This window comes from Crinia signifera, chromosome 8 (assembly GCF_055691185.1).
Source record: "Crinia signifera chromosome 8, ASM5569118v1, whole genome shotgun sequence".
Lineage (NCBI taxonomy): Eukaryota > Metazoa > Chordata > Amphibia > Anura > Myobatrachidae > Crinia > Crinia signifera.
The window spans coordinates 7308149-7335930 of NC_139224.1; the positions used below are offsets into that span (position 1 = coordinate 7308149).

Here is a 27782-nt window from a genome sequence, read left to right on the forward strand (position 1 = left end):
AATATGATATGCGACACTTGTATATATGTGCGACCGACACTGTATACGAAGCACTGCGGAGCTTGGCGTGGATAACAGCTGCTGTAATCATGCAAGTGTCACTTGCTGACGTCAGTGACCCTTCCTCCCAATGGCCAGGAAAGCCTGTGTCTTCTGAGGCACTCCCAGAAAATGGTGGGTTACCGCCCCCAAATGGAAGCAGGGTGTGCAGGTCTGAATGGGGCCCTAAATGCTGTTTGTAATGTTACTGTAGAGCCCCCCTGTTCTTATATCAGTGTAGATCACTACAATGGGCAGCAGAAATGTAGTAATGGTAATCCTGCTATGTAACTGGGTAAATGGAGATGATGGGAAAAGGGAAATGTTGGGAAAAAAGAAATGATGGGTAAAAGGAAATGATGTCATATCAGAGTAGGGACAAGAGTACAGCTGAAGCTTCCCTTCATGTTATATAATACACAACATATGTTCTGTGTTGTAGGTTCAGGCCACGGTGGTCGGGCTGTTGGCTGCTGTTGCTGCCGTCATCTTAGGCGCTCTGTCTAAAGGTTACGTGGAACTGGACCAAGCAGCCGTCCTCTGTGCCAGCAGCGTCACCACAGCGTTCATCGCAGCCCTGTCATTGGGTGAGAGCTACAACCTAGATCTGTCCTCGCTACTGGCGTCTCCTGTTATAGATTCAGGATCAAACTCTGACATCTGGATATGTAGAACTACTGTGGGTTCGGCACAAGAGATTACATCAATTGGCGCCAATCTGGGAATAACCCGGAACGGCTCACAGTGGTGGGAATGGGGCTGTCCCGGGTCTGACCCTGTTTGGAACTGTGGAAAAGAGTCTTCTGCGGGGAATTTTGGTCTAATAGAGAAGTCTGAGTAAGAACGAAGCGTTAGATGCCGTCTCTAAGAGTGTATCTAACTCACTGCGGGACAGATGCAGCTGGAAGGAGGTTCTCCCAGCAGAGGAAACCATTTATATCTATACAGCTAAAATACACATATTATACATAGGTTATGTAACTGTAGCTCACACATGCTCATATGGTCGACACAAGCTTAAGTTCAACATTGACATGGTCGACCAGAATAAGTCGACATGAGTTTTTCACAGGTTTTCTTTTAAGTATGAAAAACTTTACTACATTCCCCGTAATACCCCGTTCTCACTGCTAGGCAAATTCCTGGGTCTAGCGTGTCGACACAGTAATTTGCCTTTTAACACCGATTTTTTTTTCAGTGTGAACGGTTCAGCCTGTGCCGAAATTCCCGGGTCTCCAACCCTGCTTTTTACGCGGGTTGGAGATCCTGATATGCAGACACGGGTTGACCCGTTCGCACTGGAAAAAAAAAAGGCGTTAAAAGGCAAATTACCGGGTAGAACTGCTTTACCCGGGAATTTGCCTAGCAGTGACAACGGGGTCCGTCCCTGCAGTCCCCGGCATCTAAATGCCGGGTAAAACCCGTGTTCATCACGCTGGCAGTGTGAACGTGGCATAAGTCTGCTTATAACGTATTGTGTGTTTTTGTTATAGTACCAGTGATGACATTGCTATATCTCTGTGCTCCTTAGGTGTGGTCATGATCGGGGTCATCGTTGCATCTAGGAAATTAGGAATTAACCCTGACAACGTAGCTACTCCCATCGCTGCCAGCCTCGGGGATCTGATCACACTGTCACTGCTCGCGGGTATCAGCAGCACCTTGTACCAGTACATAGGTAAGTCGTACATGAGGGGAGCTGGGAGACTCGATCATTGTGTGATTAAATCCCCAGACAGAGGGGACGCAACCTGCTACATAGAGACCCAGCACGGCAATCTCCCAATGGTGACTAGAGCCTGAGAAATGGAGGTGCCCGTGCAGCACCTCTGTCTGACAATGATCATCAATAATAATGACCAGTATCTGGGTACCGGCCCTTTAAGGGACACCCCACCCATCACACGCACGGTGCAGAATACAGATACAATAGGCTAATTATAGCTTTATACACCTGTACAAATCTATACAGTGACTAATATTACATTACATTCTGCTGTTTGCAGAACAATACCAACAAGCACCCGCCTGGGGGCGACCACCCGCAGACAGGACCGTTTATTGTCATCACTAATTATATCCTATCTGATAACAAACGTCACCCTCAGCAATGTATACTAACAATACACGTGTCTGGGGGAACTAAGGAGACACCAGCTGGAAACATAACAGATACATTGGGGGAAATTTACTAAGATGGGATGTTGCTATGGGCAACCATTAAGAATCTACTTCTAAAGGCCCCCATACATTATGCGATTTGGGCCCGATTTCATCCGATTCGGATGAATCGGGCTGAGAAATCGTCCCAAATCGCATGTTTTGACACCCTATCCGACCCGATGCGCGGTCCCGTGCGCATCGGATCGGAGTCGGGCAGTCGCACCGGCTGCACATAAGATTTCCTTAATCTTATGTGCAGTCTCCGGGCAGGGTCAGCGGGCGGGGGATGCCGGGGAAGGTGAGCTGACAAATAGTCAGCAGGCGGGGGACGCCGGGCATGGGGAGAGGCTGGCAGGGGCAGCTGACACTATATAGACAGCGGGCGGGGGGACACCGGTGAACCGGCGAGGGGAACAGCTCACTGCTGGGCAGGAGGACCAGGCAGACGCAGCTTCAATACAAATGAATGGGGAGGCAGTGATTGGCTGAGAGAGCTCTCTCAGCCAATCAGCAATTGGCTGAGAGAGCTCTCAGCCAATCACTGGCTCCCCATTCTTTGGCCCTTATTCTGGTTGGTGCGGCCGGAGCCGCACACGGTGCTCCGGCCGCACAAACCAATCCCCGCCCACGAGACGGATCGCCACGGCCGTCCGTACACGGACGGCTGGCGATCCGCATAAAAATGGTGGAGGCGTACGCCTCCACCATGGTGGGAGCTGCCCCCTGCATTCGATGGTCGTCGACCATCGAAGGCAGGGCCGCACGCCACAGCAGCTCCCGCAAGCTGAGACCACACGGACAATCGTCCGTGTGCTAGCTTGTATGGGGGCTGAGAGCTGACATCCGGCGACGTCAGCTTTCCGCCCCCATGAGTTGCGTCATACCCTCATTACCATGCATACGCCCCGCGTTTGCATGGGAACGCCCATGAAACGCGGGGCGTACACATAGGGAAATTAGGGTATGAAGCCCCTCACGCCCCTATACGCCCCCTTTGCGGCGGACGAAATACGTCTGCGGCGAAGGGGGCTGCACATGCGCAGATTGACCTCTGCGCATGTGCAGAATAAAAACATCGGCGGTACGGCCGCACGCGGGCCGTACCGTCCGATCCAGAATAAGGGCCTTTGTATTGTTTTTTTTATTCCTTGAAGCTGCGTCTGCCTGGTCCTGCCCAGCACGTGAGCTGTTCCTCTCGCCGGTACACCGGCGTCCCCCCGCCCGCTGCCTATGTGTACACTGCCCCTGCAAGCCTCTCCCCATGCCCGGATCAACAGTGTCCCCGGCCAGCTGACTATTTGTCAGCTCACCCTGCCCAGCTGTTCCCTGCTGCTCCCCAGCGTCCCCCACCCGGCTCTCCCCCTGCAGCTCCCCGGGGACTGCATATGATAAATCCATGAGATTTAACATATGCAAAATTTGGCACATCAAGTGCCTAATCGTGTATCCCCCTCCCGGGGAGCTGCAGGGGAAATCATACTAATACTAATGTATGGGGGCCTTTACTTATTTAACTCCCGGGCAGGAGATTTGAAAACTCCCATACAAAAGAATAGGGACAACTGATTGGCTGAGAGAGCTCTCTCAGCCAATCACCGGCCCCCATTGGTTTGAATGGGAGTTTTCATGGCTTTTGAATGCGCTTTTGGCTTTTGAATGCGCATTGTGGACTGTGCGAATGCACGGTTGTTCCATAATCGCTCAGGCTGCGAATGGGTCTGAATCGGGCCTTAAGTACGGAGCATAAATACAGTGAACTCAGGGCCCGATTCAGATGCATTCGCACAGGTCCCTGGTGGGTGTGTGTGCATGCGCCGGGGTATTCGCAATATGATGGACAGGCAGGGAGCGGGTGCTGGGTCCAGCGTGTAATGTACATGCCCACAAAAATGCTGGGCGCACCCATGAAAAAGCTTGGAGAACACTGGCGTACGCAGGCATGCCCCTCCCTGCTCAGGGCGGGTGGCTGATGTCACATGATGTCAGTGCCCGCCCCCATTTCGGCCATCACTGTGCAGGATAAATGTAAGTATTATCTGCGACGGGAGGAAAAAACGTGAAATAGTGACAACCATCGAATCATTTCTCTGTGCGGCGCATGCGGTCGGATGTGTACCGTGGCGTGGGGATATGTGCGGTGGGGGGGATGCGACCAATCACACTGCTTCATCCATCTACCCCTCAGTGCACGACCAATCACACTGCTTCATCCATCTACCCCTCAGTGCACGACCAATCACACTGCTTCATCCATCTACCCCTCAGTGCACGACCAATCACACTGCTTCATCCATCTACCCCTCAGTGCACGACCAATCACACTGCTTCATCCATCTACCCCTCAGTGCACGACCAATCACACTGCTTCATCCATCTACCCCTCAGTGCACGACCAATCACACTGCTTCATCCATCTACCCCTCAGTGCACGACCAATCACACTGCTTCATCCATCTACCCCTCAGTGCACGACCAATCACACTGCTTCATCCATCTATCCCTCAGTGCACGACCAATCACACTGCTTCATACATCTACCCCTCAGTGCACTACCAATCACACTGCTTCATCCATCTACCCCTCAGTGCACGACCAATCACACTGCTTCATCCATCTATCCCTCAGTGCACGACCAATCACACTGCTTCATACATCTACCCCTCAGTGCTTGTCCAATCACACTGCTTCATACATCTACCCCTCAGTGCTTGTCCAATCACACTGCTTCATACATCTACCCCTCAGTGCTTGTCCAATCACACTGCTTCATACATCTACCCCTCAGTGCTTGTCCAATCACACTGCTTCATACATCTACCCCTCAGTGCTTGTCCAATCACACTGCTTCATACATCTACCCCTCAGTGCACGACCAATCACACTGCTTCATACATCTACCCCTCAGTGCAAGACCAATCACACTGCTTCATACATCTACCCCTCAGTGCACGACCAATCACACTGCTTCATCCATCTACCCCTCAGTGCACAACCAATCACACTGCTTCATACATCTACCCCTCAGTGCTTGTCCAATCACACTGCATCATACATCTACCCCTCAGTGCACGACCAATCACACTGCTTCATACATCTACCCCTCAGTGCACGACCAATCACACTGCTTCATCCTTTATTCACTGACTTTTCTATTTATTAACAATTGTGCGTTTATGAAATGACATCATATGAATGGGAGGTGTGTTATCATTTATTGAGAGTGAAATAAAAGTTCTGTATTAATTACCCCATGTCACTACTAGCCAATATCCAGCTTAGTGCACCACACAGGGCTGCCATCAGGGGCCCGGGACTGACAGAACAGGCACCCCCCCCCACCCCCCCCCACCCCCTCTCCCTTTCTCAAACACCTAGAATGCCTGGTGAGACCTCCGGTGTCCTCAGTACTGGCCGCACTACTCAACCTCTACATTACTTCAAGGGAAATGTGAACTCTGTATACTTTATAAACTCCAGTCCTGGGCCCCCTTTGTCCGCAGTCCCCCCCTGATGGCGGCCCTGGCACCACTTCATCTCACCCTTTTTTCTTCCTGCAGACATCCAGTACATCTCGCCCCTCATCTGCGTTGTGTTCATTATCCTGATCCCGCTGTGGGTGGCTGTAGCTCAGCAGTCTCCATCCATCGCGGAAGTGCTAAAGTCTGGGTGGCAGCCAGTCATTGTCGCCATGTCAATCAGCAGGTAATGGAAGCGCGGGTGAAGATGGCACAGTCGTCCCTACAGTGGTATTAGACAGGGCAACCTGTCCGGCTCCTGTGAGGGCGTGCTGGGACCTGTGGTTACACAGCAGCTGTGTGTATAAGAGGTGTCTGTCATACTTGTCATGTGACACAAGTGGGTGGGCCAGTATTATTATGGGTGGGGCCTACTGAGATTCATAATCTGTTGAATTTATCGTACGTTTTTTCTCTCCCAGTATCGGCGGCCTGATCCTGGACAAGACAGTAACGGACCCTAAATTTCAGGGCATAGCAGTATTCACCCCGGTTATCAATGGTGGGTTCGGTCTGTCTCTGTAACGTCATTGGACAATGATTGTATCTCTTTCCTGTATAATAATGCTGTCTATATATCACAATATATATTTATGGTATGTGACTTATTGTCTTTGAACTTAGGTGTTGCCGGGAACCTGGTTGCCATCCAGGCAAGCCGGATCTCCACGTTCCTGCACTTCTGGAGTATGCCCGGTGTCCTGCCGTATAAAATGAGGCAGCATTGGCCCAACCCCTACACCACATTCTTCTCTTCTGGTAGGATGCTCCACCCTGTGTCGGGAGTGTCATAGACAGTGGGAGGGGTTGAGTCATTCTGGTGGAGAGAGGGGGGGCTCTGTGTCGGGGGTGTCATAGACAGTGGGAGGGGTTGAGTCATTCTGGTGGAGAGGGGGGCCCTGTGTCAGGGGTGTCATGGACAATGGGAGGGGTTGAGTCATTCTGGTGGAGAGAGGGGGGCCCTGTGTCGGGGGTGTCATGTACAGTGGGAGGGGTTGAGTCATTCTGATGGAGAGAGGAGGGCCCTGTGTCGGGTGTGTCATAGACAGTGGGAGGGGTTGAGTTATTCTGGTGTAGAGAGGGGCGGCCCTGTGTCGGGGGTGTCATAGACAGTGGGAGGGGTTGAGTCATTCTGATGGAGAGAGGGGGGTCCTGTGTCGGGTGTGTCATGGACAGTGGGAGGGGTTGAGTCATTCTGGTGGAGAGAGGGGGGCCTGTGTCGGGGGTGTCATGGACAGTGGGAGGGGTTGAGTCATTCTGGTGGAGAGAGATGGGGCCTGTGTCGGGGGTGTCATGGACAGTGGGAGGGGTTGAGTCAATCTGGTGGAGAGAGGGGGGTCCTGTGTCGGGTGTGTCATGGACAGTGGGAGGGGTTGAGTCATTCTGGTGGAGAGAGGGGGGGCCTGTGTCGGGGGTGTCATGGACAGTGGGAGGCATTGAGTCATTCTGGGGGAGAGAGGGGGGGCCCTCTGTCGGGGGTGTCATGGACAGTGGGAGGGGTTGAGTCATTCTGGTGGAGAGAGGGGGGGCCTGTGCCGGGGGTGTCATGGACAGTGGGAGGGGTTGAGTCATTCTGGTGGAGAGAGGGGGGCCTGTGTCGGGGTGTCATGGACAGTGGGAGGGGTTGAGTCATTCTGGTGGAGAGAGGGGGGGCCTGTGCCGGGGGTGTCATGGACAGTGGGAGGGGTTGAGTCATTCTGGTGGAGAGAGGGGGGCCTGTGTCGGGGTGTCATGGACAGTGGGAGGGGTTGAGTCATTCTGGTGGAGAGAGGGGGGGCCTGTGCCGGGGGTGTCATGGACAGTGGGAGGGGTTGAGTCATTCTGGTGGAGAGAGGGGGGCCTGTGTCGGGGTGTCATGGACAGTGGGAGGGGTTGAGTCATTCTGGTGGAGAGAGGGGCGGCCCTCTGTCGGGGGTGTCATGGACAGTGGGAGGGGTTGAGTCATTCTGGTGGAGAGAGGGGCGGCCCTCTGTCGGGGGTGTCATGGAAGTGGGAGGGGTTGAGTCATTCTGGTGGAGAGAGGGGGGCCTGTGTCGGGGGTGTCATGGACAGTGGGAGGGGTTGAGTCATTCTGGTGGAGAGAGGGGGGCCCTCTGTCGGGGGTGTCATGGACAGTGGGAGGGGTTGAGTCATTCTGGTGGAGAGAGGGGGGGCCCTCTGTCAGGGGTGTCATGGACAGTGGGAGGGGTTGAGTCATTCTGGTAGAGAGAGGGGGGGCCTGTGTCGGGGGTGTCATGGACAGTGGGAGGGGTTGAGTCATTCTGGTGGAGAGAGGGGGGGCCTGTGTCGGGGGTTTTATGGACAGTGGGAGGGGTTGAGTCATTCTGGTGGAGAGAGGGGGGGCCCTGTCGGGGGTGTCATGGACAGTGGGAGGGGTTGAGTCATTCTGGTGGAGAGAGGGGGGGCCTGTGTCGGGGGTTTTATGGACAATGGGAGGGGTTGAGTCATTCTGGTGGAGAGAGGGGGGCCTGTGTCGGGGGTGTCATGGACAGTGGGAGGGGTTGAGTCATTCTGGTGGAGAGAGGGGGGGCCCTCTGTCAGGGGTGTCATGGACAGTGGGAGGGGTTGAGTCATTCTGGTGGAGAGAGGGGGGGCTCTGTGCAGGTTATAGGCCCATGGTGCATACTGCGGCGTTCCCAAACCCTTTCTCATTCATCTAGCCTCAATACCAGGGGTGGATTCGGAGGGGAGAGGGCCTGTGTGCAGGCTCCGTCCTCCCGCCAATCTCTTTGGCAGCAGCCGCAACACAGTAGGCTTTGTACCAGAATCAATTGCACATGCTCAGGTCTCCAGGAAAATGGCGCCCACACCTTGCGCCTGGGTACATATCAACTGTGCATGCACAAATCACAGGGGAAATGGCATTGGCCCATTTTACCAGTGACTTATGTCTGTAGTGCTGGACTCTGCAGGGGAAGTATAATTATATGCATATACCCGTTATAGAAGAGCCAATGCTTAATACGCCACACAGTGGGGAATGCTGTATTGTTCTGGTATTGTATTATATGGTTTATCCATTGTGAGCTCTGCGGAATATCTCTGTATGGATATATGCACTTGCCCCGTTCTCAGGATCTCTCCCATTCACAGGTGTCAACTCCAAATCGGCCCGAGTGTTGCTGTTACTGGTGGTGCCGGGTCACCTGGTCTTCCTGTACACCATCCACCTGTTACAGGGAGGACATGCTTCGCTCACTGCACCCTTTGTTGCCTTCTACCTGGTTGCTGCCCTCTTACAGGTATGTCGGGGCTGGTGGGGGCTGCACCGCGGGTTGTGGGACTGTCACAAACTAGAGGTCAGATTAGTGCCAGACGGCTCGGCCACCTACAATCCCTGCAGAACATTGCTCTGAGAAACCCCAGTCATGTTAGTAATAACCTTGGACACACCGTATGCCAGATCTGCTAAGAGATATACTGGTTCCACACCTCTCATTATTGTCACCGCCTCAGCACCTTAAAACAGGCCAATCAGGTGCAGCTACACCTTCCTTTATATCCAGGCAAAGGGGGAATCATAGGGGAGGGGTGTCGAAAAACCCTTTATAAGACCAGTATAGAACCAGTATAGTAATTGGCAGAACAGCTACGGTGAAAGTCATTGTATTTACCTTAGAACTCATTCCTACGAATCATGTTGTTTGGTTTGATAGCGGCGTTAACAATTATTCTTTGTTGTGGCTCTTCCTGGCACTAACCGTGATGCGCTAATATTCCAGGTCAGCATCCTGTTATACATTGCGGACCTCATTGTGCGGTTCATGTGGAGAAGAGGACTTGACCCAGATAACTTCTCCATCCCGTACCTCACTGCGCTGGGCGACCTGCTGGGGACCGGATTCCTCGCCGTCTGCTTCCGGCTGGTCTGGTTACTGACGGGGACCGAGTCTCAGCTGGGAGACTGAATGCACTGATCTCTTATTCTTTTGCTACCGAATTTGCACTTCAAAAAGAAGCAATAGGAGATGATCTCTGGGGTTTTTCTTTTTTACCAGCTGTATACACAATAAACAAACTTCTCTACATAACGTAAACGGATGCAGGAATATTTATCGGCAGATGCGAAATTCTCTGCAAAAAACTGCAATGGATTTATAAGGAAAACGTTTTATTTGTATTTAAATCTGATGTTCTTTGTTTACAATAAAACCAGTTGTACGGAACCAGTTACATCGTGTCGCTTTGAAAAGCCCCACAATCTACACCTAGGGGGCTGATGGTCCACTCGCAAAGATTCGGAACGCTACTGCATGCAGGCAAATATACATTTAGGTCTGTATACACGATGTCAGATCATCTGCAGCCAATCATGTTCAGCGCCATTGATAGTAAGCTCTCCGCACCAGGGGATAGAGGGTTGGGACCATAAATAGGTGTCTGACTTAGCAGCGAGCCTATCCTATTAGCCCCACAGATTTCTGATTCACAGACCTGCCTACAGGCTCTCCCCCTCCATGGCGGCATTGGCCCGCTATAGCGGCTGGGAAGCCGGTGCGTTGTGTACAGGAACCTGGATGCAAATGACATCGTACCTCTGCGTCCAGTGATTGGTCAGTCATTATAACTATAATTACTTCTCTACGTTCTATTTACAGTTAGAGGTGTGTGCACCGACCGCCTTGTTTAGGTTTTGGATCCAGAGTCATCGTCGTGTTTTAGTTTTGGGTACAGATTTTTTTTTCTTTTAAAAAATTATATAAACAACTAAAATCGTGTTATTTCTGCAATCCAAACCCTGAAATTTGGTTTAAAAAATAAAATTCCAATCCGCTAGAAGATCCAAACTGTGACCGAGATTGGATCTTCTCGGGAAATCCGGATTGGGTTTTGGTTCCGTTTCACAAAATTCAGGTGTACTCAGATTTCTGAAGAACAGGAACCGCATCTCTATTTACAATTCATATCACTGGAAGGAGCAGAGGCGACGAGGAGATCAGAACTCTATTGGGTGATAGGATTGTGTGACAATAAATCAGTCCAGGTCAGTTGTGTCGTAATGATCCCATAGATAAGAATCTAGTACTCAATAGTAACAGCTTTGGTCTTCAAATATTCATTCAGCGCTTCCTCACCTGCAAACAGAGGAGGAAAGAGGTGCCAGTCAGGTGCAATCCATCGTGCTGTAAATTCATTAGGGCGCAGTACCTCATCAACACCAGTGGGTGGCATCAATAACATTCAAGGGGCAATTCTCAGACTATACCAATGTATGTTTACAATACACATATCAGCCTTCATAGTGTGGTCCCCAGGACCCTGACCCCTGAATCTCACATCAATATGACATCCGTTATCCTCACCTAGGTCCTTCCCAAATCCAGACTGTTTGAAGCCTCCAAACGGAGCGGCGACATCTGTTTTATTGTAGGTATTAATGAAGACGGTTCCGGCGTGCAGCTTCTCGCTCACATACAGCGCTTTGCCGATGTCCCTCGTAAAGACCCCGGAAGCAAGTCCAAATTCAGTGTCGTTGGCCCTCTTCAGAACGCCGTCAATGTCGCTGAAACACATCAATCAAAACATCCAACTTATACAGAAGACCTGACCGCACCCAGGCCCTGATTCTACCGCGACGGCGACGGGTGTAGACGGTATGTGCAGAACTTCTCCGCGGGCGCCCTCCGAGACTTGCTTAGTCTCCGTGGCTCTGGCATCAGGGTGGGCGTACAGGAGGCAGGAAGGGGGCGTGTTCATGGAGAAGGGCACCACTAATCTAAGGCACCAGGGAGTGACTCAGATCAGCGAGCACTTCTGAAATCATTCGATGGTCAGTGACGATCGAATGGTTTCGGCCACCCACGCAAGGCTGCGAATGGATGTATATGCAAATTACCCATTTGCAGCGCTGCGGGGGGGGATAACGAATATCGGTGGGCGGACCTATAGATAGAGCCATCCTCATCTAGCCCTTTAATAGGATGAAGTGACCCAGAGCTGTCGGACTTAATCCCCTGCTAATCGCCTATCGTATTGTTCTATGTATTGTATTGCAGCTGAGAACAAAAGGTGATAATAAGCCTTGGTGAGTCATGGCTCCAAAATTATTTGCCTGTTCCCAACACTGCAGTTCCTGTAGTCTTGCACAAGGTGGCGCTGTTGGTTTAATGAAACAAGGCTATTGTGAACTGAAAATGCTGCTGTAATCTCTCAGCAGCCAATCAGCAATCAGTCTACTGCAAATGACAAAATGCCAGTGTTTGATTGGTTGACAGGGTTTCAGACCAAATTGGGCCTTTGAGCCATAACCCACTTGCTGCATAACCTTTATTCACAAGACCCAGTGGAGGATTGACTGATGCTTTGATCCAGGTGCTGGACTAACCGGGACTAGTGAGACGATGGTAAATACCGGCAGAAATTCCCCGCCGCAGGGGCTGAGCGCAGGTATTACATAGAGGCGGTCTCTTACCCATCTTTAAACTTGGATACGATCATCACGGGCCCAAAGGACTCTTCCTTGGCCATATACGTGTCATCCGCGACATCTATGAATATCGTTGGCTCAAAGAAAAATCCTTGAAACAAAAACAATAAATAGATTTTATCGTAGTGTAACTGTAGACGGCATTTGGCGAATACACGTTATAATGTTCTATTGGCTTCACCCACAGACGTTCAAAAAGGTCGACATGGACAAACGGTTGACATGAGTTTTTCATGAGTTTTTTAAACCGGCTTGTTCCTACTTTACCATCTCGGTGGGCAAAGAGGGAGAATACGATAGTGCCCGAAGGATGGCGAGTGCAGCAGAACACTTATGGTTGACATACATTTGACTTTTAGTGATCGACCTAATGTATGTCGGTCAGTGTCTACCTAGTGAGCGTATCCCCATAAGAGTAGCAGCAAGTAAAATGCTCATGCCCCCCCCCCCAAACACACACACACATAACAGCCCCCGCTAAGTGTCTGATATAATTCCAATTGTTTGAGATGTATCAAACCTACTAATGGAGACGAGTGAGGAAGTTTCCCATAGCAACCAGCTTCTAGCTATCAGTCATCTTGTACATTCTATAAAATGATCAGTACAATGTAATTGGTTGCTAGGGGCAACTTTTCCACCTTCCACTTTGTCCCCTTTAGAAGGTTTGATACAGTATGGGCGAAATGTAATAGGGTGCGATTTTTAGACAAAAAAAAAATCGCACCAAATCGCACCTTTAAAAATCGCATTTTTTGCCGCGAATTCGCATATGTAATGAGATGCGAATTTGCGGCAAAAAAATGCGATTTGCCGCGATTTCGGGCGATTTTTAGTCATGAAAATGTGCGCATTTCATAAATGCGATTTTGTGCTAAAAAAAAAAAGTTTAAAAAAAACCGGCGTGGGGTCCCCCCTCCTAAGCATAACCAGCCCCGGACTCAATGAGCCGGTCCTGGTTCCAAAAATACGGGGGACAAAAAATCTGGGGGTCCCCCGTATTTTGAAACCAGCACCGGGCTCCAACAGCCCGCGGTGTCATGCCACAGCCGGGGGACACTTTTTACACAAGGTCCCCCGGCCGTACCATGAGCACCGTGGCTGGTCAGCCTTGGACGGGGTACCTGGAGGAGTGGGGACCCCCCCAATAAAGGGGTCCCCTCCCCCAGGCTTCACCCGTCCAGGGCTGAAGCCCGGGGCTGTCACCGGCGTCCGTGGCCAGTGGACGCCGGCCTGATAGGGTTAAATCGATCATACGTTACATTGCTTTATACCAGAGAACTACAAGTGCCAGCAGACTTCCCCCGCATGCTGGGACTTGGAGAACCACAAGTCCCAGCATGCGGGGCATTAATGGGCCCGCTGGGACTTGTAGTCCACCTGTAAAAAGAATGTTTATAAAAAACACACACACAGAGAAGTAAAAGTTTATTACACACACATCCACACACCTCACTTTTACACCAGCGTTACTTACCATTCCTGGATCCAGCGCTGGTCTGGCTGCTTTACAGCCGGCTCCCCCCGCACTGACAGGCAGCGGGGAGAACCGGCTTTCTCCGTTGCCTCTAACAGCTTCTGTAGCGCTGTTCCAGTGCTACAGAGGCTGAGAGCGCGATTGGCCGATACGTCTCCATGGAGACGCATAGCTCAGTCCTGATTGGCTGAGCTATGCGTCTCCATGGAGACGCATAGCTCAGCCAATCGCGCTCTCAGCCTCTGTAGCACTGGAACAGCGCTACAGAAGCTGTTAGAGGCAACGGAGAAAGCCGGTTCTCCCCGCTGCCTGTCAGTGCGGGGGGAGCCGGCTGTGAAGCAACCAGACCAGCGCTGGATCCAGGAATGGTAAGTAACGCTGGTGTAAAAGTGAGGTATGTGTGTGTAATAAACTTTTACTTCTCTGTGTGTGTTTTTTATAAACATTCTTTTTACAGGTGGACTACAAGTCCCAGCGGGCCCATTAATGCCCCGCATGCTGGGACTTGTGGTTCTCCAAGTCCCAGCATGCGGGGGAGGTCTGCTGGCACATGTAGTTCTCCGGTATAAAGCAATGTAACGTATGATCGATTTAACCCTATCAGGCCGGCGTCCACTGGCCACGGACGCCGGTGACAGCCCCGGGCTTCAGCCGTGGACGGGTGAAGCCTGGGGGGGGGGACCCCTTTATTGGGGGGGGGGGGGGGGTCCCCACTCCTCCAGGTACCCCGTCCAAGGCTGACCAGCCACGGTGCTCATGGTACGGCCGGGGGACCTTGTGTAAAAAGTGTCCCCCGGCTGTGGCATGACACCGCGGGCTGTTGGAGCCCGGTGCTGGTTTCAAAATACGGGGGACCCCCAGATTTTTTGTCCCCCGTATTTTTGGAACCAGGACCGGCTCATTGAGCCCGGGGCTGGTTATGCTTAGGAGGGGGGACCCCACGCCGTTTTTTTTTTATAAAAACACTTTTACACATTTTTATTAACAGGACCATGCACAGATCTCAATGATCTGTGCATGGTTCTGTCAAATTCGCCTGTCAGAACCTGGTCTATTTTTTTTTGCGATTTTTGGTAACATTTACCAAAAATCACACCCTATTACATTTGCGAGTTGTATACTTTATAATGGGAAAACATCTGGATGCGATTTGGATAGATTTTCAACCTATTAAAATGTGCGATTTTCGGAAAAAGTGCGATTTCGGCCGTTTTTGACCAAAAATCGCACATGTCTAAAAAATCCCACCCTATTACATTTCGCCCTATATGTCCTGCTCAGTGGGGAGGGGCTTCATGTGTCCGGCATTAACCCTTTGTAGCAGCATAGACTTGCCATCTGGAGGAAAATGATTAGAGAGGTGCAGATGTGGGATTGGGGGGGTCCAATGTATAGATAGTGTCAATAGGTCAACACCATATGGTCAACATGGTCAAAAGCTAGCCAGTACTTAAGTACAGAAGGTTGAAGTGACAATAGCCGACGCACATACAGTATGGTCAACGCACGTTTTTTGGGGGGTTTTCTCATATTTTTCAAAGTTGGATTCATTTACCGTCCACTCGGGAGAAGATTGTGAATAGTAACATGTTCCAACACCCCAAATACATTAAAAAAAAACTTGTGTTGACCTTTTTTGTGTCAACCATTTCCATGTCAAACTTTTGACCCGGTCCGCCTTTTGTACCCTCTGACCTTTTCTGCTGTCAACCATTTCCATGTTGACTATTTGTCCCTGTGGACACAGTGCATGTCGACATATTGACTATGTAAATACTGCAGATTGGGTATATCACCCCGGGGGTGGGGCTTGTATAATGTCTTGTGGGTGGCAGGATGGGATCCCTGCCGTTTCGGTCATGGGTGGCATAGGGAGTGTGGATGAGTTATAATAAGCATTGTATTAGGAGGACATTCCCTTTGAGATCAAAGACTACAGGAGCTATAGCGCCACCTGCAGGCAATAAGAAGACGTTCTAGGACCACACATTATGACCACACTGTTATAACCATCTGAGGCTTTTCTCAAAGTTTCAATAAATACACAATTAGATTTCCCTCTGTACCCAGATAAAGTGTTGTCTATAAACCCCTGGTCCGCTGTATATGTATAATCCCCATCCCTGTATACAGGAAGCTCTCACCGGGTCTGGGAAGCTGCTTTCCGCCGTATACCAGTGTGGCCCCTTCCTTTACCCCAGTCTGGCAATACTCCACCAGTTTATCTAAGTGCGCCTTGTGGTTCTGAGGTCCGTGGTCAGTGGATCTGTCCAATGGGTCCCCGATCTTCATCTTCTTCACTTCTTCCACCTGGTTATCATATGGTAAAACAAAAAATCTATTTAATTTGGCTTCCACTGTGAATGACATCCCACAACTTTGTATGTCTAACACAGTCATTGCCAGGAACTCGTTAATAAGGGTCATTGTGGGTGATAAACAATGGTGGCTTCAAATAGGGGAGCTACACCAACTGCGTCCCCCAAAACATCACAATCCGGGACACTCCCTATTTGATTTTTGAACTGTACCGCAGTCCCACCCCTGGATCCACCACTGGTGATAAGTATATTAATATATACTGTATGTTTTATTCCTTCTGAACAACAAGTGCCCTAGAAGAAAATCCCAAATATCCTTATTTAACTGCTATTGTACAGTCTGCAATAAACCAGCTAAATGGGTGAATGGAGCGAGACATTTCCTGAAACAGAGGAGCTGAGCTAGGGCCCACAATGGGCAGTTGCTGACGTTTTCAGTGCCAACCTTCCACCTTTCCTGACAAGGGAATGCAGGTGAAACGCGTAATGGTCATAGAGGTACGTATTGTATACCATACAGCATCTCCGCACGGGTGCTCATTGTAACTCAGATATCTGAGCACTTGTACTGTAAGCACCAGGTGCTTGGTTACACTACAGCAATGAATGAGCGTCCTCCACCCCAATATTGTTCCCCTGTCCAATAACGGAACAGAGGGGAGATGGAATTAAATCCTTCATTGCACACATGGGCCAAATGGTCAGAAGATGCTGGAATTTGGGTGAGGGGTAATTGTAAGCCTCTGTGTCTATAGCCCCAGCACTCACCACTCTCCGCACAAACTCGTCATGGATTGAGTCCTCAACAAATAGTCTCCCAGCAGCAATGCAGTTCTCCCCCTTGTTGAAGAACACTGCACTCATCCCCTGAGAGGCAAAGAGAACGAGAGAGAAGAGGAAGTTATATGTCCGTATCTTCATAATAGCATCACATAACTGACTGCATATGATGGGGGAAAGCAGTGGTAGATCCAGGGGTGGGGCACATCACAATCCAAAATTCAAATAGGGGATCCACACCAACTGCCACCCCCAACAGCATCAGCTAAGACTCACTGGCAGTTAGTGTGGATCCCCAATTTAAATTTTGGACTGTGCTGCGGTCACACCTCTGGATCCACCACTGGCTGAAAGGACTCAGTAAGGCCCGGGGTAAGGTACACTGAGTGGGATTACTCTTTAGTCCCCCTAGTGGCAACACAGCAATATAACCACTGATCACCTCTTTTAAAGAGATTCTACATGTTACAGCTTTAGTTGAGATAAGTTCATTTTCAGACCGTTTACTTGTATTGAACAAGGGAAACAGTAGACAGAGGAAGAATCAATCTTTGTGCTTTCATTAAAGCAGCCCCAGAACCTTACCATCCGCACGGCCTTATCCAGGTCACAGTCCTGGAAGATGATCAGAGGAGATTTCCCACCCAGCTCCAGAGACACCTTCTTCACGTTGCTTACGGCACAGCTGGGGGGAGGACAGAGCAGTCAGTGACATGTTCTCTGTAATTACCAAGCACTGGGGTAGAGCAGCCAATCATCTGAGAGTAACCTCAACAAAGCGTAAACTCACATAGTGACCACGCCAAGTAATTTACTTATTTATAACAAGACAGCACCGCTTAGTGTTGGGGGCCATAATAACCATGAACAAAATACTAGATCTGTACAATGTGGTCCACACTAGGAAAATTGGGCACATGTTTGGCTGCTTGATGATCAAATTCAGATGAGAGCGGCTGTTCTGAGGGCGGGATCAGACTTGTTCGCTAGGCAATGTATATATATACACCCCCCGCCACTACAAGCCGGAGATGGACGAATTTAGGGCATGTGACACCAGCCACCCACCTCAGGGAGGCATTGATACGCCTGCGTTCACAGGGGTACACCCAGCGGTTCCCTGCTTCCACCCCCTGCCCATTTATTTTGGTGCAAACGCGTCGGGGACCCCAAACATTGGACGGGGGAGTGAATTCGGCTTGCACCGAGTGGGTCTGAATCACCCCATGAGTGTGAAACCCTGCTCAGAATATTGAATGCGCTCTGGATTTTGCACCTAAGGCAATGCACTGTGTCCCTCACTACGCGTTTCACCTTTTCATGATATGTTTTCCTATGGGGGTGGAGCCTGTAAATCCGATTTTTCTGACATCCGGGTGGTCAGAAAGCCGCTGTCCGATGAGCGATCCTTTGTTGGAGAGATAGAGGGTGGTTAGTTAACTACGGAAATATCACTTACTGGATCATTAGTACAGTATAAGCCATAGAAAACAAAGTGGGAGTTCGAAGCCGCAGGTGGCTTCATGGGGGTGTGGCCAAGTGGGAAGACGCACTGTGTCGGGGCTTTCCGTATAACCGACATTGTATGGTGGGGGCAGGGCTACAATGAAGCGATACTGTGGCTATATATATAAATCCATTCCCCAAATCCCCATGGTGGACAATTGTCCCCGCTCCCGCGTCATGAACGTACCGGCTCCCGGCAGGATGTTGACCACTCCCTTCGGAAATCCAGCTTTCACTGTTAGCTCGGCAAACTTCAGGGCTGTTAGCGGGGTCACCTGCGGGAACATATAACACGAACAGTCCATTTGTGTTTAGGGAAGGAATAACTAACGTTTCGGTTATAGTTTTATAAAATACCGGTTAATGTTTTATCTGAGCTGATCTACATAACTGCCCCGGCGTGCACACATTGGGTCTGATTCTGCTTGGTTTGCAAAAGCAAGCTCCTTCTCTAATGGACAAAACCATGCTGCACTGCAGGTGGGGCAGATGTAACATGCGCAGAGAGAGTTAGATGTGGGGGAGTTATTTTGTTTCTGTGCAGGGTAAATACTGGCTGCTTTATTCTTACACTGCAATTAAGATTTCAGTTTGAACACAACCCACCCAAATGTAACTCTCTCTGCACCGGTTACATCTGCCCCACCTGCGATGCAGCATGGTTTTGTCCATTAAAGAAGGATCTTGCTTTTGCAAACCAACCAGAATCCGGCACACTGTTATATTTAGCTGTATACTGTAAGCATTCTTTCTTTGGAGACAATTCAAACCCGTTCATAACGGTCAGCAAACATCAAATGATTTTCGCCCATGGGGACACATGTTGGGGATTGTGTAAGCATATGTGTGTGTGTGTGTGTGTGTGGGGGGGGGGGATTAGGCCGTGCAGGGTGCAGTGTTTACCTATACGCTAGTCTGCAAAACATACGCAGCATAGCAGACAGGTCTGAATTGTGCCCTTTTGTCTGCCTGTTACCAAACACGTGTTTCACTGCTGTGTTTGTCCTGTATTTAAAGCGCTGTATAAAGCCGGCACAATATATCCAGTATATACATCAATATTAATAAATCATTTCATTAAACTAGAGGCCTGGATATCATTATTACTGGTTCCGGTGACCCGCGACGTGACAACAGGATGCAAATGACGTAATATCGGCCAGAACAAAACTGATACAGGGAACTATGCGAGCGATCCGCGCGCAGAGCGTTTGGTTATGTCTGTCATATATCTCACCTGAGCTGGTTTCAGCACAACTGTGTTACCTGCAGCAAGACAGGCCGCTGCTTTCCACGCCAGCATCATTAGTGGGTAGTTCCACGGTATGACAATTCCACAGACCCTGCCAAAAACATGTCGCACAAGATGCAATTGAACTGAAAAATGATACTTTTTGCAAAAGTCATAAAACTACGAGCAACAGATGTTTGCGAAGAACAGACAGTGGTTTGGTATGAGCACAATGGGTGACCCAAGCGTTTAGGTAAATACTCTATAAAGAACAATATGGCATCGCACTGCAGTGATTGGCTTAGCTAGAAAGTATAACAGTAATGGGCTCACCCTATTGGCTCTCTCTTGGTGAAGGTCAAATTTCGATTTGGGCGTGCTTGGTTAATCGGGATGGTTGAGCCCTGTAAGACATGGATTCTCTTAGAACCTGCTAAGCACACGCATGGGAAAAAAATATATTTACACGACGGTAGAAACCCATCCCTTTCTTCTTCCGCAACTTTTACAAAATAAATTGCCTCATATTTAACGTTTTTTTTCCCACATTTTTTCGGCAACACCTTCCAGTCACCTGGATTTTATCGCACCATCCGGCAAAGTATCGGAACGTCTGGATGGACATCCCTACGTGGGTCTTCAAAGCCAACGTGTACACAGCGCCGGAGTCTATGGACTCAATAGTGGCTAGCTCCTCCTGGTGTTCGTCCATGATGTCAGCCAGCCTAGGACGACACAGACGGGGACGTCAGCAGACCACATACACAGGATTAGAGTAAGGAAGCGTTACTGTCAATATTTTTTTTGCCTCAAAAGGAAACACCCCCCCTCACATCCCAAAAGAAGAATAATGTTTTTTTAACTAAACGATGACACAGAGATCCATTCACGACACCTCCAAACTAGCCACAATCAGCCTTACATGGCCCCTTGACGGCCTCAATAAACAACCCCTTACTGGACTATCTCAGAAAGAGGCGGGAGAGAGTTGTGTCCTGTGCTAGGTCCATGTCCGTTACTTTCATGCTAGAGAGCTCATAGTTGCGCCTTCTTGGACTATATATCATCTTCTCCATGATGTCCGCTTACCCTATAGGACGGTCTTAGTGTCACACATGGCAGCCAGAGCAGTCTAGAAGGTGCTGTCCAGGCCTTTGACCACAACATCATAAGCCATGGTCAGTGTGGACCATTGATCTTCTGCATGGGATTGCCACCCACCCCTGGTCCTTACATATGGCCTAGCAGCATGGCTTGACTTGTAATGGCCAACACAGGGCACAGCCTCTGTTGTGTAAGTACCACCAAAACCACACATCCCACTGATCTCACCTGTACAGCAAACGCCCCCGATCTCTTGGGTTCATCCGGCCCCACTCGCCATTTTCGAACGCTTCTTTGGCCGCAGCTACGGCTTTGTCTATATCAGACACCTGGGCCAGAGACACTTTGCAGATGGCCTGAGAAAAGAGAATATAGAAAAATATCGCAATCCATCACCTCTGACTGATCGCTGCGGTCTGGGGTAGGGATGACCATCATTGCCATTGATGGTTACCATGGATTGCAATAGTGTAACTGGCCATCGATGGTGGTATACTATGCAATAGATGACCATCACTGGGTTCCTCTCTTAGAGTCATCCTTAATTGCGTGATAGTCAGACTCAGGGGCTCCCCCAGATACTGGAGCCCATAGGCAGCTGCCTAGAGGCAGAGCTGGCCCTGAGCGTGCAGTGGGGGCAGAAGAGAAGACTAGGAGCACTGAGTTGTGCTTTCATAGATACATAAGGTCATGGAGTGACCGGATTCTACTGGGATCAGCCCCTGACACTCACATTTCCATCTGTGGGGTTAATGGTGTCGTAGGTTTTCCCGCCCTCAGCGTCTGTGAATTGTCCGTTAATGAAGAGCTGATGGGGCATCTTGATGGTCATGTTGTTAGCGCTCTTCTCCACCTGGAACAATGACATGGATTATTGCACAAATAGGACCTATCCCCTATACAGTTGGCTACAGTGCCCCCCAATGGAGGAGAGAAGAAGGACACTATAAAGATTCCCAGACCAGCATCTGGCTCCCGCGTGCCGCACACACTGCCCTACTGTGGGCAGCGTCGCACCACATCCCAGGGCTACCGCCATTCTGACATGGTGATAGACCATTGTAGCCTATGTCCCTTTAGGAGCCCTGTCTCTGCGAGAGGGGGGGTGATACATCGTGAGTGGTAATATTCTGCACAGATCACATTGTAAATACGATCATTGGGCCCCTATATCTTATCTGTTTAGTAATGGAGAAGGTAGGTGAGGTGTCTTACGTAGTCTATGGCTATTTCCTCATCTCCGTCCCCTCTCAGCCGCCTCACGAGCATCTGAATGAATTCCTCAAATGTGGTGGCCATATAGACGTCTTCATTCTGTAGTTGGAGTCCATTACACCTCAGCTTCACTTCTTCCACCAGCCTGGAGGGAAGAGAACACTGCACCAGTATAAGGAGAGGTACACCAGTATAAGGAGAGGTACACCAGTATAAGGAGAGTTACACCAGTATAAGGAGCGGTACACCAGTATAAGGAGAGTTACACCAGTATAAAGAGAGGTACACCAGTATAAGGAGAGTTACACCAGTATAAGGAGAGGTACACCAGTATAAGGAGAGGTACACCAGTATAGGGAGAGGTACACCAGTATAAGGAGAGTTACACCAGTATAAGGAGAGGTACACCAGTATTAGGAGAGGTACACCAGTATAAGGAGAGGTACACCAGTATAAGGAGAGGTACACCAGTATAGGGAGAGGTACACCAGTATAAGGAGCGGTACACCAGTATAAGGAGAGGTACACCAGTATAAGGAGAGGTACACCAGTATAAGGAGCGGTACACCAGTATAAGGAGAGGTACACCAGTATAAGGAGAGGTACACCAGTATAAGGAGAGGTACACCAGTATAAGGAGCGGTACACCAGTATAAGGAGCGGTACACCAGTATAAGGAGAGTTACACCAGTATAAGGAGAGGTACACCAGTATAAGGAGAGGTACACCAGTATAAGGAGAGGTACACCAGTATAAGGAGAGTTACACCAGTATAAGGAGAGGTACACCAGTATAAGGAGCGGTACACCAGTATAAGGAGCGGTACACCAGTATAAGGAGCGGTACACCAGTATAAGGAGCGGTACACCAGTATAAGGAGAGGTACACCAGTATAAGGAGAGGTACACCAGTATAAGGAGAGGTACACCAGTATAAGGAGAGGTACACCAGTATAAGGAGAGGTACACCAGTATAAGGAGAGGTACACCAGTATAAGGAGAGGTACACCAGTATAAGGAGAGGTACACCAGTATAAGGAGCGGTACACCAGTATAAGGAGCGGTACACCAGTATAAGGAGATGTACACCAGTATAAGGAGAGTTACACCAGTATAAGGCGAGTTACACCAGTATAAGGGGAGTTACACCAGTATAAGGAGAGTTACACCAGTATAAGGAGAGTTACACCAGTATAAGGAGAGTTACAACAGTATAAGGAGATGTACACCAGTATAAGGCGAGTTACACCAGTATAAGGCGAGTTACACCAGTATAAAGGGAGTTACACCAGTATAAGGGGAGTTACACCAGTATAAGTCCTGACTGTCTCGACGATACGTCTTCCTGCACTGACCTCACTACATCCATAGACGCTGCTCCAGCCTTGAAGAAATCGGTGGAGTCCTCAATGTCAACGATGTTGGTCAGTATGCGTTTCCACACAGCCTGTAAGACAATCACACATCAGTATCACTGGTGGTGAGGTGCCAGTCCTCGGGTTAGGACACTAAAGCCGGGGACACATCAAGGGTGAAATCAGGGGCGCAACTAGATGTTCATAGGCCCCATAGCAAAAGTTTGTAAGGGCCCCTATTTACCAGCCAATACTGATAAATGTATATAGCACATCTAACTTACAGATGGAAGATGGGCCCACCAAAGCTTTGGGCCCCATAGCAGCTGCACCCCCTGCACCTATGGTAGCTACACCCTTGGGTGAAATATATTAGGATGAGAGAATCAGAAAGTGAGAGATTTGGTAAGAAATCTCCAGTTTTTAAAAGCAGCAATCATTTACACTGCAAAATAAAACTGGTTTTACTGGATTGCCGCTTTAAGAAAACTGGAGATTTCTTACCAAATCTCTCACTTTCTGATTCTGATGAATCCCACTGCTTTAGAAATCAGGGATAACAGTCTCCATTTATTAACCCAGCAGTGTCATTAAATCCCATTATCAGCACTTCCATGGCATAATCCCTAAACATATATGATTATATTATATTATATTGCAGACTACAGAATACCCGGATCTCAGTTGCTACGGCCCGTTCCTCCTGTGAAAGCTGCAGGCTGGCGCTGTTAGAGGATTGGAAGTACTGAGATGCCGGAATCATCTTCCCATCTTCAAACTTAATGTTCTTCACTGTACACTGCAATAAAACACAGGATTAACCATAAGTAAAGTAAGTGATAATGACTAAGACATTAGCGTTCCAGCAGCACCTATTACCAGGCATACAGTAACTGCAGCATTAGCGTTCCAGCAGCACCTATCACCAGGCATACAGTAACTGCAGCATTAGAGTTCCAGCAACACCTTGCAACCAGGCATACAGTAACTGCAGCATTAGAGTTCCAGCAACACCTTGCAACCAGGCTTACAGTAACTGCAGCATTAGAGTTCCAGCAACACCTATCTACCAGACTTACAGTAACTGCAGCATTAGAGTTCCAGCAACACCTATCTACCAGACTTACAGTAACTGCAGCATTACCGTTCCAGCAACACCTATCACCAGGCATACAGTAACTGCAGCATTAGAGTTCCAGCAACACCTAGCAACCAGGCTTACAGTAACTGCAGCATTAGAGTTCCAGCAACACCTAGCCACCAAGCTTACAGTAACTGCAGCATTACCGTTCCAGCAATAACTATCACCAGGATTACAGTAACTGCAGCATTAGCGTTCCAGCAGCACCTATCACCAGGCATACAGTAACTGCAGCATTGGAGTTCCAGCAACACCAGTATCACCAGGCTTACAGTAACTGCAGCATTACAGTTCCAGCAGCACCGATCACCAGGCATACAGTAACTGCAGCATTACAGTTCCAGCAACACTTAGCAACTAGGCTTACAGTAACTGCAGCATTACAGTCCCAGCAACACTTAGCAACCAGCATACCCTCCAACATGACCCATTCCATTAGGTACAAAATGCTCTGTTCCTGGACTTCCCTTCCAGTGGCAGTTACAGAGGTTGGAATCCAGCACAGTCCAATATTCAAAGAGGGGGGGGGGGGTCACATCAACTGTCAGTGATTCAGTGATGTCTGGGGTGGCAGTAGGTGTGACTCCCCTTTTTGAATATTGGACTGTGCTGCAGGCTCATATCTGTAACTGCCACTGGCAGGGAAGTCCAGGAACAGAGCATTTTGTACCTAATGGAATGGGTCATGTTGGAGGGTATGCAACCAGGCTTACAGTAACTGCAGTATTAGAGTTCCAGCAACACCTACTGTAGTAACCAGGCATACAGTAAGTAACTGCAGCATTGGAGTTCCAGCAACACCTAGCAACCAGACATACAGTACCTGCAGCATTAGAGTTCCAGCAACACCTAGCAACCAGACATACAGTACCTGCAGCATTAGAGTTCCAGCAACACCTAGCAACCAGACATACAGTACCTGCAGCATTAGAGTTCCAGCAACACCTAGCAACCAGACATACAGTACCTGCAGCATTACCGTTCCAGCAACACCTAGCAACCAGACATACAGTACCTGCAGCATTACCGTTCCAGCAACACCTAGCAACCAGACATACAGTACCTGCAGCATTAGAGTTCCAGCAACACCTAGCAACCAGACATACAGTACCTGCAGCATTAGAGTTCCAGCAACACCTAGCAACCAGACATACAGTACCTGCAGCATTAGAGTTCCAGCAACACCTAGCAACCAGATATACAGTACCTGCAGCATTAGAGTTCCAGCAACACCTAGCAACCAGATATACAGTACCTGCAGCATTAGAGTTCCAGCAACACCTAGCAACCAGACATACAGTACCTGCAGCATTAGAGTTCCAGCAACACCTAGCAACCAGATATACAGTACCTGCAGCATTAGAGTTCCAGCAACACCTATCACCAGGCTTACAGTAACTGCAGCATTAGAGTTCTCTTACACAGCTCAGAATGCCAGATATATGGAAGAACTATATACATAGGAGTATGTTTCAGCCCGGCACTCTTCCTAAAAACTGGCAGCTGCCCCATTACCCTCTCGATAGATACACATAGAACCGTCCGCAGAACAGGCAGAGGCACTCGGGAGGACTTGTAGAAAAAACTTTAAATCACAACAAAATAGTTTCCAACGTTTCGGGGTTAACTAACCCCTTGATAATTGGGTGCCTCTTTCACCTTCTCAATTCACCCACCGTTTTTCCATCATTCCCAAAGAGTACCAGGCCATTCTTGGTCACCACGGCTGGTCGGGATGCTCCAGGAATCTCCAGAAGGTCTCCGTCAGGATTTGGTCCGTTACTCGTGAGTGTTGAGCCGAAAAATGTCAGTTTCTGAATAAGAAGTCATAAACATTGTGTAGAATGAATCATGTCCCATTATCAGTGGCGTAACTATAAATTTTGCTCCCCCCTGCCAAAAATTTGATTGCGCCCCCCCCCCCCTTCCCATGTATACATACATACATACATACAGTGTTTGCGAAAACCACCCAAAAAAGTGGGTCCGGGGACCCTTCACTTCTTAAAATTGGGGTCCTACCTGACCTTTTCTGGGTCCCAACGGAATAAAGCCTCCTCTCCCCTTCTTTCCAGCATGGCAACATGTGAGTCGGGGGGGAAAGTATCAATTGGCCCACTCGCATAAAGATACATATATACTAGAAACGATATAAACCTGAAAAAATGGACAGTGCGCGCCGAAGGCGCACGCTAAAAATTTAGGGCATGTTTTTTTGTGGAAAGTGGTGTGGTCACATAGCAGTATCAATTCACATTCCAGCACACACCGTTCTGCCCAGTACACATTACAGCACACACCGTTATGCCCAGTACATATTAAAGCACACACCGTTATGCCCAGTACACACCGTTATGCCCAGTACATTACAGCACACACCGTTATGCCCAGTACACATTACAGCACACACCGTTATGCCCAGTACATATTACAGCACACACTGTAATGCCCAGTACACATTATACCACACACCACTATACCCAGTACACATTATAGCACACACCGTTATGACCAGTACACATTATAGCACACACCGTTATGACCAGTACACATTATAGCACACACCGTTATGCCCAGTACACATTATAGCACACACCACTATACCCAGTACACATTATAGCACATACCGTTATGCCCAGTACACATTATAGCACACACCGTTATGCCCAGTACATATTACAGCACACACCGTTATGCCCAGTACATATTACAGCACACACCGTTATGCCCAGTACATATTACAGCACACACCGTTATGCCCAGTACATATTACAGCACACACCGTTATGCCCAGTACACATTACAGTACACACCGTTATGCCCAGTACACATTACAGTACACACCGTTATGCCCAGTACACATTACAGTACACACCATTATGCCCAGTACATATTACAGCACACACCGTTATGCCCAGTACACATTACAGTACACACCGTTATGCCCAGTACACATTATAGCACACACCGTTATGCCCAGTACATATTACAGCACACACCGTTATGCCCAGTACATATTACAGCACACACCATTATGCCCAGTACACATTATAGCACACACCGTTATGCCCAGTACATATTACAGCACACACCGTTATGCCCAGTACATATTACAGCACACACCGTTATGACCAGTACACATTACAGCACACACCGTTATGCCCAGTACACATTATAGCACACACCACTATACCCAGTACACATTATAGCACACACCGTTATGACCAGTACACATTATAGCACACACTGTTATGCCCAGTACACATTATAGCACACACCGTTATGCCCAGTACACATTATAGCACACACCACTATACCCAGTACACATTATAGCACACACCGCTATACCCAGTAAACATTATAGCAAACACCGCTATACCCAGTAAACATTATAGCAAACACCGCTATACCCAGTAAACATTATAGCAAACACCGCTATACCCAGTAAACATTATAGCAAACACCGTAATGCCCAGTACACATTAAACCAGATAAGTGCTGCTTACCTA

The 27782-nt window shown here is 49.0% G+C and overlaps 2 protein-coding genes across 4 annotated transcripts in view; one reads left to right on the forward strand and one right to left on the reverse strand.

Annotated features, from left to right (window-relative positions):
• The window catches only part of SLC41A3 (solute carrier family 41 member 3), a 44528-nt gene extending 34645 nt beyond the window's left edge, over positions 1-9883 (forward strand). For 2 of the 3 annotated variants that reach the window (XM_083155660.1, XM_083155659.1), the window contains exons 5-11: positions 482-626; positions 1571-1717; positions 5760-5904; positions 6140-6219; positions 6342-6476; positions 8793-8959; positions 9440-9883. In XM_083155660.1, coding sequence (XP_083011786.1) covers positions 482-626; positions 1571-1717; positions 5760-5904; positions 6140-6219; positions 6342-6476; positions 8793-8959; positions 9440-9625 — 1005 coding nt within the window. In that variant the 3' untranslated portion in view covers positions 9626-9883. The remainder of the gene's footprint in view (positions 1-481; positions 627-1570; positions 1718-5759; positions 5905-6139; positions 6220-6341; positions 6477-8792; positions 8960-9439) is intronic. The other variant, XM_083155661.1, reaches the window with a different exon arrangement.
• ALDH1L1 (aldehyde dehydrogenase 1 family member L1) overlaps positions 9812-27782 on the reverse strand; it is a 34141-nt gene continuing 16170 nt past the window's right edge. Inside the window, 17 exon segments of the mRNA XM_083157957.1 lie at positions 9812-10792; positions 11021-11220; positions 12130-12235; positions 15766-15931; positions 16711-16809; positions 17308-17407; positions 18037-18130; positions 18416-18503; positions 19466-19571; positions 19793-19863; positions 20034-20184; positions 20792-20919; positions 21297-21416; positions 21779-21923; positions 23133-23224; positions 23806-23931; positions 25950-26099. Coding sequence (XP_083014083.1) covers positions 10737-10792; positions 11021-11220; positions 12130-12235; positions 15766-15931; positions 16711-16809; positions 17308-17407; positions 18037-18130; positions 18416-18503; positions 19466-19571; positions 19793-19863; positions 20034-20184; positions 20792-20919; positions 21297-21416; positions 21779-21923; positions 23133-23224; positions 23806-23931; positions 25950-26099 — 1998 coding nt within the window. The 3' untranslated portion in view covers positions 9812-10736.